The 11,011-nt window shown below is 34.0% G+C and overlaps 1 protein-coding gene across 1 annotated transcript in view; it reads right to left on the bottom strand.

The window, feature by feature from the left end:
- The window catches only part of LOC106462799 (neuropilin and tolloid-like protein 2), a 108,594-nt gene that overhangs the window by 32,262 nt on the left and 65,321 nt on the right, over positions 1-11,011 (bottom strand). The window contains exon 7 of the mRNA XM_022390150.1: positions 10,427-10,580. Within this exon, the coding sequence (XP_022245858.1) occupies positions 10,427-10,580 (154 nt within the window). The remainder of the gene's footprint in view (positions 1-10,426; positions 10,581-11,011) is intronic.

The raw sequence follows: 11,011 nt of genomic DNA, 5'->3' as shown, positions 1-11,011 counted from the left end.
AAATATATATATTTTTCTGATAGACAAACCGATAAAGAAAGTCAGCGAAATTCTTAATACAGCTGAAGATAAAATTGATTTAATGGAAAAATGTGGCATATATAAAATATTATGTGAATGTAAAAAAATTTATATAGGACAAACTATAATAAATTTAAAATTCAGACTGAATCAATAAAAAAGAAATGTTAAAAATAATAATATTACTATTTCACCTTTATCAGAACATGTTAGTGAAACTAATCACACAATTCAATGGGGAAAAATTGTTATTTTATCACAACCTGGAAATTTAATTGGTATGAATATACGTGAATCTATTGAAATAATTAAATGTAAAAAAAAGTAAATTTAAATTATTGAATACGGATGATGTATCTGATGGAAATGTTGTCAGCAGATGGCGTGAAATTCTATAATATGTATATTGGTGATTTGATAATTGTATAAATAAGTGTCATTTGTACAAAACATTTACACTCCTGAGGATGACGCAGTAGTATACGTCGAAACATGTAGAGTGTATGAGATTGTTTTCCAGTTTCATCGGGTTTTTTTTTACCACTTTTTATACTGTACAGTAAGTTATTGTATTTTAGTAATTAGGAGTCTGGATATAATTTCATTTTTATAGAATTGTGTATAAAATAATCGTTGTTTTTTAAAATTGTGAGTTTTTAACATTGAACATTACACACGTGCCAAAAAAATAAAATACCACGATATGTTTGTTTATTGTTAACCATAATTCTACCAACAGCGGGTATTGAAACCCGATGTTTAAAGCTATAAACCAACAGGTATATCGCTGTGCAAGAGGGTGGCAAGTTGGGCAAAAATTTCGATACGAAAAGAGCGTGTAGAGTCGCTACTGCCCCCCAAAACGTAAGCTTGTTTGTTTACTTTATAGTGACTACATTTTCACTTTAACCTAGCTATCTTGTTTCTGTATTTTTTACAATCCCTATCCTCCATTTTAATAATCGTGTGCTCCCCAGTGGCACAGCGGTATGTCTGCGGACTTACAACGCTAGAATCCTGGTTTTGATACCCGTGGTGGGCAGAGCACAGATAGTTCATTGTGAAGCTTTGTGATTAATTACAAACAAACAAAGAATAAGAGTCGCTACTATTTATATAAAGTTATTAATTTAATGCTTCTGTGCTTACATGTTTGAAAATGTATTTATTGTACTTCAAAGTTGGCGAAGCACTGTAACAACAGGCCTAATATTCGTGATAAAAATATTCTAGAATTTCGATTTATTTCTACACAATTTTCTTAAGTGGTCAGAACAAATTTGAAATCGGAAATGCGTTTACCCCAGTGGTACAGCGGTAAATCCCTGCGGTAGACACAGAAGATAGCCCACCGTGGTTTTATTCTAATACAAAGAAATAGAAACGCATACAAAAGCATTTTATGCACATCTATTGTCAGGCACAAGTTATTACTCAAGATGCCTTTCGTACGATACTAGAACGCGTCACCTGGGTTAGAACGTAAGAGTAACACGATAACAATATTCGTTTAATACTATTTATATACAGTATGAAACCTTTAATGTTACGGTGTCAAAAAGCCTAGCGTAATTTTTTTAACACAAATGAATGTTAGAGAAAATCTATTCTGTTGTATCTATTTCCTTACGAATATGTGGTTTGATTGTCAAATAAGAATCTTTCTATAATGGATACAAACACGATAACTGCGCTACTGAATATTGTTTGTTTTGTTGGATTTTACGCAAAGTCACTCGAGGGTTACCTATGGTAGTTGTCCCTAATTTTGACATTACATACTTGAGCAAAGATAGCTAGTGAACGCCACTCACCGTCAACTTTTGGACTTCTCTTGTCAGACTAAAAGATGGGATTTTTCAAACACTCCAAAGGGCGGAGCGCAACTTTTGTATTTATTTTGACGGGAAACGAACGTAAAACATAACTTTAGCTCCACATATCAACGTAACAACCACTGGGCTACGTTCCGTCCGCAGTATTGAATAAAACCTCGTTAAATTGATAATTGTTTCTATCTATATTATCAAAATTCGGACACTTTGCCTGGTTCGGTTGCAGCACTAGTAAGAAGCCGTCCACATGAAGGATAGCTTCCATTGTGTAGAGAGTTTGAAGAGGGTTCAAAAACTAGGCGATTAAACGTTACAGGTGATCTAAAGGTTTAATTTCAATATATTTGAAATTGTTCTATATTTGATGGAACTCAACAAATATTATTCATAGGATAAACAAATTGTTAAATACACAACAACAACAATCGAGTCAAGGTATCTGTGGAAGGGAATCCAAATAACCTGATTTTGTACAGCTACTGGTAAACTATTTTTTTAGTTTTGATTTTCTGTTAAAAGTAAAACATAAAATATCACCTAACCAAGATAGAGAAGATTATAAAATCTCAACTAACATCACAAAATATCAACACAAGCAGAAGGTGTGGATAATTATTCTTTGAAAGTTCAAACTTTCATTAAAACTTCTCACAGGGCTGTGTTTTTCTTATAGCAAAACCACATCAAACTAACTGCTGTGTACAGCAAGGGGAATCGAACTCATGATTTTAGCCTTGTAAATCCGTAGACTTGTCGGTGTGCATATATATTAACTGTAATAAATAATTTTACTTTATTGTTTGCTATCAGGTGTACCCTGTGGTAGAGTTCCGAATCTCGGAGAAGGCAAACTGGATTCAAATTCATGCGATACCAAAGAATATTCCCCTCATTTTAACCCATGGGTCTGCTATAAGAGTTGATAGTCAGTATCTTAGCATGGATGGTAGGTATTAAGGTGCTGATGAGGGCCTTCCCTCTGGTCAGTAGTCCACAATTTGGGACAGAGGCAGATAGCTTAAATCGCTTCGCCATAAATATAAAATATAAATACTTTCAGGCATTATAAGGGTTAAAATTAAGGGTAAAGGCTGGAAGTCATACAGATGTAGAAATATAGGATGGTTTATTTGTACTACAAAGTTTTAATACCTGCATTTTATGCCAAAATATTAAGGGTGACTGCCTGCAAACAACAGGCTGCAGACAATGAAAGACAGTAGGTGCTGAAACGCCACTCAACTTCTAGCCCCTAATATGATCTTCCGTAACGCCTGTCTAGTTTAACATTTGTGTTAGATGGAATATCCCTAATACTTTTGGTTGCTATGACCACAGACATTTTTCATTATGATTTAATGGATATTACTGGAAATGGATAATTATCATTCACTTTTTTTTAGGTTAGAATCTCGTATTACACAACTCGGTTTTAGTTATAATTATATAATGTCTGTAAAAATTACTTAAAGTCGTTAACAATCGTCTTCGCCTCACAGTTCATCTTTGTAATAATGTCCTTAGATAATAGCTTAAATACTATCATTTTTAAGAGAACCATTTGGGTAATTAAGAGTAATTTGTATTTATTGAAAGTATGTGCAGACCAGGCATTACCTAATGCCTAGCTCGTCGGGATAAGGATAGGATGTTCCAAGGTTCGAGGCTCTATATGCTACTGAATATGCTCCATATTATCAGCACTTGAGGCATTTTAACTGTAACTTTGATTAGTCATATCAGCATAGTTGTTTTAGACAGTTTGTAAGAAATCAGTTACGTAACAATGTCTAATTGAATAAACTGATAATAACATAACAAATCTGTTCATGAAATAACGATAACGCTTCAAAAAAGAGTTTTTATTAAATTCTGGAATAAAAATTGCCCTTCAGTATTTATTTGTACGTTTTGAAGCTAGTAAAGTACTTGAGATACCATATATGTTGACCTTTTGAGAACCATCGTGAATATATTATGTGCGTTAAGTCGCATCTTTTGCTGACGCATTCATTTTGGTTCAGTTACTCCTAGTAACGAATTATGTGTTTGTTTGTTTGAAGTTAAGCACAAAACTACACAATGGGCTATCTGTGCTCTGCCCACCATGGGTATCGAAACCCGAATTCTAGCGTTGTAAGTCCGCAGACATATCGCTGTGTCTTTGGGTGAAGGTAATGATGTACGCCATGCATTATGTTCTTAAACCATACTGACTTGTAGGACCCGCAATATCATCATTAGGTATCTGATAAAGCTTTTTCACGCGAGTAGAAGCAACAATGCTGTAGACAATTTTCTCGTTAAATATAGGATTTATAAAGAAATAATGGGAGCTCTAAAAGTGCAAATAATCATAAGCAAATAATTGAGAAATGAAGAGGTATAAGAAAATAATGAAGTGTTTTGAGCTTACCCTGTGTCATCACTATTGAGGTTATCCAAGGCCAACTTCAAGATTTTGTCCTTTTAAACTTTTATTAATATGTATGATATACCAAACTTGGCAATTGCAAAAATGTAGACAACAAGAAATAAAACATTTTGAACCCAAAATAATTAAAACGGCTTCACAAAAGCAAGAGCTATAGGAATATAAGCAGATGAAGTAACATTCTGTGCTCAATGTTGACTTAATTGTTAATATTGGTTGCTGTCTGTTTGCGTGGTGTCTCTGAGTAAATAAGCATGAAAGTACGAAGCCACTGATACACATTTCTTATCTGAAGAATGATGTTTATCTATAAACAGCAAGTATACAACCTAGCAAATACTCGTGTTTTCTGAAGACACTTATTTTAAGTATTTTGGGACCAGCTCCAGCAGTTTCTCAATGGCTCGGCGGGTAGTCTGCGGTCCACAAAAAAACTGAGTTTCTATACTTTTGGTGGGCACAGCACTGATAGCTTAATAACAACAAAAAGCAGCTGCAGGAAGTTTTTTGTGTACAATTATATGTAGCAGACTTTTAACAGTTTGGACTTTTTAAAGGTGACATTACTTGCATGTGCAATTTTCTGACTTAATAATAATGTTTGCTTAAGAACCTTTAACGAAGTCAGATTTCGATCTTTTGGTAAACTCCATATGCAGGGAAAAATTACTTTTATACCTAAAATTTTAGTTCTTGAGGAGCGATTTTGGTAAATTTGGAATTAATTAGTTTCTTTTGTTATTACTAACCCCGCTGCAATTAATTTTTCGGTGTAAGGTACATATCAACAATTTCCGAAAGGATAACTTCGAAGATGACATTGAATGACCTCAATAATATCTTCAGAGATTAGGTCAAGAACGCCTTGTTACATACCACTAACAATTATTTTCCTATACCTTTCCATTACTCAAAAACATTTCGCTTATTTTGAAGAAACAAATCCATCTGCTACAACTGAATGACAGCCTTAAAGAAAATGTTCATGAAGTTTCCGTTATCTCCTTCCGATAGAGCAAAAGTCTTAAATACATGCAAAAGTACTTGCATTAAATACATCCCACCATAGAAAATTATCATCCATGTAATAAAGTGAATTACATCTCACCATAGAATGATTATCATCCATGTGATAAAGTGAATTACATCTCACCATAGAATGATTATCATCCATGTAATACATCTCACCATAGAATGATTATCATCCATGTAATAAAGTGAATTACATCTCACCATAGAATGATTATCATCCATGTAATAAAGTGAATTACATCTCACCATAGAATGATTATCATCCATGTAATACATCTCACCATAGAATGATTATCATCCATGCAATACATCCCACCATAGAATGATTATCATCCATGTGATAAAACTCATCTTTTTTGTCTTTTTCCGACAAATATAACCAAAAGAACTTTAAAATTACTAGATTTACTTGCGCAACACCATTTACTTCGTACAGTGCAAAAAAGATCAACCAACAATATGTAGGACAGACCCAAAGGACTACTAGAGAGCTTTTCAACAACCATAAACCTTCTATTAACACCGAAAAAGAACTCCCTGTTCAACACTTCAACCAACTCGGTCATTCTATTAATTATGTTACTCTCATTGGAATTGAAACTGGTTACAAAACTAAATCTGACAGAAAAATCAAAGAAGTTTATTGGATTTTAACTTTTAATATTGTTAAACCTTGTGGAATAAATCTAAGTCCTGGAATAAGTGATGTTCGACCACTTGGTAAATTATATATCAGAAAAATGAAAAACATTTTACTGTTTCAAGTGTGACGTGAATTCTTTACTTTTACCCCTAAACTTTCTTAATATTCATTTTTATGTGCTGGCGTAAAAACTCGTCAAAAACGACGGGAAATCACTTGAAACCAAATCTATTCAAAATATAACTCGCACTACACAAGAAATAAATAAAATGATAAAATTTTATTTCCTAGGAACACGATACATAATGCTCCTGAATCCACTACACATACATGAGCAAACATGCTACATTTTAGTGCCTTTGTATAAAAGATTAAAACTTACACACCTGTTTTTCTTCTGAGGAAAAGTCGTCCTCTTCCCTACAGATAATTGGTTGTTGTTGTTTCTTATTAAGCACAAAGCTACACAAAGGGATATCTGTGCTCTGCCCATCACGGATATCTAAACCCGGTTTCTAGCAGACATACCGCTGTGCCACTGGGGAGGCCAGGTAATTGGTATCTTCAGTCTGTTTTCACAAAGGCTTTTTTTTGTAATAATTCCCAACCATAGATTTATGCTAATTTTTGACTTATTTTTCTTAAGAGTCTTCCCGACTTTCCTATTCGGATCCTACCTAGCTTGACGTCATAATGATGGGGTGTCACACACACAATATTCCCTGCCTGATCTGTTCCTGGGAACTACCTCCTTGACAGGGTATTTATACAGCAGAAAAGTGCCGAAATTTACGAGCTCTTTATGCCTACGTTAGCGATTAAATTCAACTAAAATGGGAACAGGCAATTAAAAGAGTAAGTATTATAGGAGAGATAGTGGATTTGGACTCTTGTAACTCGCGAAATTCGGAGAAATCGACCGACCGACACTTGGATTTTATATATATTGATGTTAGTTTTCCACTTTTTTATCTTTTAAGTTCTACCTACTTAACATTTTCTTTTTAATCAATCTTCATATCACATCTTTATTTTAATTTATCAGTACTCGATGTAGTTTCCCTTGACATTTTTCTTTTTTAAAACAAAACATCTATAAACTCTTTCCTGTTCAATCATACCTGAAAAAAATCTCATTATCGCAGAGTTTGTTAGAGTATTTTTCGTTTTCCATAATTGCAATGGCTGTCTGCTAGAAGAAGTTTTATGATGTTGATTTTCTTCAAAAACAGAGGATGAGTACGTTGTGTTAAAACGATTTTGGAGTTCTATCGTTATAGTCCGTATCGCTATGTCCGGTTATACTCTATCTGACCACTGTACATCTTTAGTTCTGCAGTATAATTTTTATTGCAAGAGGCTCCGTCATAAGCTGCTACTTTCAAAGTACATCCGTTCTCCCTCTGTTTTTCATACTTCATCTAGTGTACAATGATGACGATTTACCAGCTTCTGTTCCAACATCCCGATTGCACATGGTGACTTGACAAATATGTTATGTGTTCGTATGAAATAGCAGGAATACCAGTATATTCTCCAGCTGTTAAACGGATATGTTGAGGAGCAATTTGTGTACACGTGCCTTGTGTTGCTTTTTCATCCTTCTTGATTATATTGTGTACTGTTACCTGGAGCAGATGGACGGCTTTTTCTACTGATTTTTATGTTGGTAAATTGTCATCTTTCACAAAACGTCACTTTTCGACTTGCTGTGACTGGTGTATTCCTATATTTTCCAGTACCATTAAGTAGAAGGGACATCTCCATCTTTAAAATTATAAAATGTCGGTCTGAAAACATCTGATACATGATCTGACTGTATGAATATTTTGCGTCAGACAAAGGCTGTTACATACCTAAAAGCAATCAAGTTTTGATGGCATCACGCTATATATTTGAAATGTTAACGAATATCAAAAGTTAGTTATGAAAATGCGTTTAACCGTGACTTTATGTTGACAGGATTGGCACGTGCCTTACTGATTTGCATATTCAAAATTGTTTTAGTATAACTTACTCAACCCTCTGCAACATACATAATGAAATTAATGATTTTTATTAGAAGATGAATAAGATAAATAATACAACATATAACAAAGAGTCCATCAAGACAGCATGGTTGTTCAAACTTCGTACCAACATACACGTATGTACTAAAGAATTTATCATAAAGAAATCCAATTCACTTCTTGGTTCTCAAAAGAAGATCCTAATACTATAGACACACAGTAATAAGGTTAACTAAACAAACATTTACATAATCTAAAGGAAGTGTACCAAGCAAACGACTGAGATTTTCTACCCGGATGGCCATCTGCTCCTGTGAAGATATTGACATATTTTGCTTGGATCCTTCTGCTATTTTGATAAAGAATGTCAGTACAATGTTCTAAGAACAACTCCAGTAATAACTTAAGTAACATTAGCTACATGTTTCTCATATAACTATACCGAAAATTGAATTAGCTGGTAATTTTGTAGATGTCTGTCTGTCAGTAGAAATCATTACTGGTACATATTAAGTATCAGAAGATATTACTCTTTTAGCAAGTCATAAGTTACGTTGAAGCACTATTTAATTGTTAGAAAGAATGTTAGTTTCTTCTTTCCAGTGGCCCAGTGATAAGTTTGTAGGTTTATGGTGCTAAAATTCTGGTTTATATACCAGTGGTGAGCAGTGCACAGATATCTCATTGTGTAGCTTTGTGATTAACTATAAAATTAAACCTCTAAATGTCTGCTAGATTGTTCTGCATTGTGCTTGATTGACATTTGATAGTCTGATCATAGAACTGCAATTGAACTGTGTTACAGAATACTTTTTCATGTTATTTCCAAAATAGAATCGTCAAAAAATTGTCACTCTTAAATGATGTTACTGGGGTTTAAATATTTATAATTCAATTCAACTTATTAGTCAGATATGTTTTACAATTTTCTTTAGAAAGATCTAGATAAGTTTTACCACCTACAAAACGTAGCTCATCAGCATAAGCAGTCATTGTTTTTATTGAGTCTCGTTTACGAGTCATAAATTTGGCCTTATGTAAAAACTGGGTTCCTACAAGGTTAAGAATGCATTGATGTTTTACAGCAATGAAGGTCTAGCTGGTAATCGAGATGCTCCTCTGTATCAAATGCTGGACCATTCATGGTCAGCAGAAGATATTGTGTTGCTTGGTCTTGCAACTCAATGTTCCATACCACAACATTCTTAAAACACCAGCTATAGTTATCTAAGATATTGCTGCAGCTTCTAAGGTTGATGGAATGACTTGTTTCTGTTCACCAGTAATATTTTAGGTTTCAAACTTCATCAGATTATACTAGCTTTCGATTTGGAACAATCTGATACAGTTAGTCAGTGTACTAGCTCTGACTATGACTCCTCGTATCATCATTGATTTGGTTCTCAAAGAGACGTGTAACACATTGCTGCTTCAAATACACCTGTATCAACATCGTCTTGATCTTAATCCTCTCAAGATCGATAATAAATTTAAGCTGGATTAGTTTCTACTAATTTTTCTCTGAGGAATTGTAACCATAGTCCTCATTTCAACTCTGAATGTAATGTAGTTATTTGTGGGGCTGATTCTACACCTGGTCTTTCCAGAGTGTGACTGGAGCTTGTTAAACTAGTGGTTGAGATTATCATAACTGAATAGTATCCATTAAGACATATGAAAGAGTGTCTTAACATGCCACCTTAGAGAAGCCCTATCATTGGTGGCTTCTTCTCTTTTAACTAGTCGAAGTTACCAGTGACCAAAGGTAATATATATGGTAGTAATTAAGCATCAGTGGACAGAGTGAAAAACCTATGGAGCAGCTGGTGGAGAGTAAGAGAGGATTCCTTGTCTAGACTTGGGATCATATAATCATTGTTAACATCCTCTGATCACAGCCACCAATTTGCACATTTCCAACTGCTCTTGGGTATATGAAAGACTCCAAAAGAAATAAGTGGTTTCTGTAGTATAAATCAAAAATAAAGAAACCTAGAAGAACAAAATTAAAGATTATGTAATATTTAAACGAATAATCTAGAGAATACGTTCTGAATTCACAGTTAACCTTTACCTCGACCTTACAGATTCCTGGTCGCAGAACCCAAATATCAACCAGGTTTGTTGTTTTGGATGTTTGTGCAAAGCTACTCAAGGGTTATCTAACCTAGCCATTCCGAATTTTGATTAGAGGGAAGGAATCTAGTCAAGAAGGTCTATCACTAACTTTTGGGCTACTATAATGGAATAATGAGATTTAACCATCACTTTGATAATGTAGTGACAGAATCAAAGTATGATTTTTGTAACTTTGCGCCAACAAAGCACTCTTGTATTCACAAATGGTATGCTAACCACTAGGACAAGACAAAATAATTAGTGACTTTATCAGCATTGGATAACACTATAATAATAATGTTTCTTGGACAGTTAATTGTTTTTTCTTACTCACCGGATAAGTAGTCTGTTTCTTTCAGATAAAGCTGTTTTTTCTTCCACATTTTTATAATATTTCAGATCACCACAGTATCTTTTCACTAGATCTGGATTGAACTCGAAGCTGGAGTACCCATCAAATACAGATAATTCTGCATCTGCACAATTAGCTAAAGGGAAAAATATAGTTTGATCAATTTTAATCTACTATTGTATATAAAAGAGTACCTCAAAAAACATTTAAATATACAACCAAATTAAGTAGCATCCAAATAAAGCTTTTCTAAGCTCCATGGTTGCTCACGATCTATAGCAAAATATCTAATCAGTAAAATGTCCTAACTCACTTGTTGTAATTCAGTTGAAGTGTGGTTAGTTACAGGTGTAGATGGTGCCTAAAGTTTACTCTTGCTGGGAAGATTATATTGCTAGAAAATACTGACAAACAGTTTCACACAAGAAGTAGTGAAGAAAGTTAAATAGCTTGTTATCAGAAAGAACTCAAAATCAGTGCAATCTTTTGTAGCTAAAGTAGAAAATTCGATGACGAGGAACCCACTTTGAGACTAATAATGGTTGGAGACGGCTTGAATGGGTAATG

Source organism: Limulus polyphemus, unplaced genomic scaffold, assembly GCF_000517525.1.
Source record: "Limulus polyphemus unplaced genomic scaffold, Limulus_polyphemus-2.1.2 Scaffold1255, whole genome shotgun sequence".
In the NCBI taxonomy this organism is placed as follows: domain Eukaryota; kingdom Metazoa; phylum Arthropoda; class Merostomata; order Xiphosura; family Limulidae; genus Limulus; species Limulus polyphemus.
This window is presented reverse-complemented; position numbering and strand designations above follow the sequence as displayed.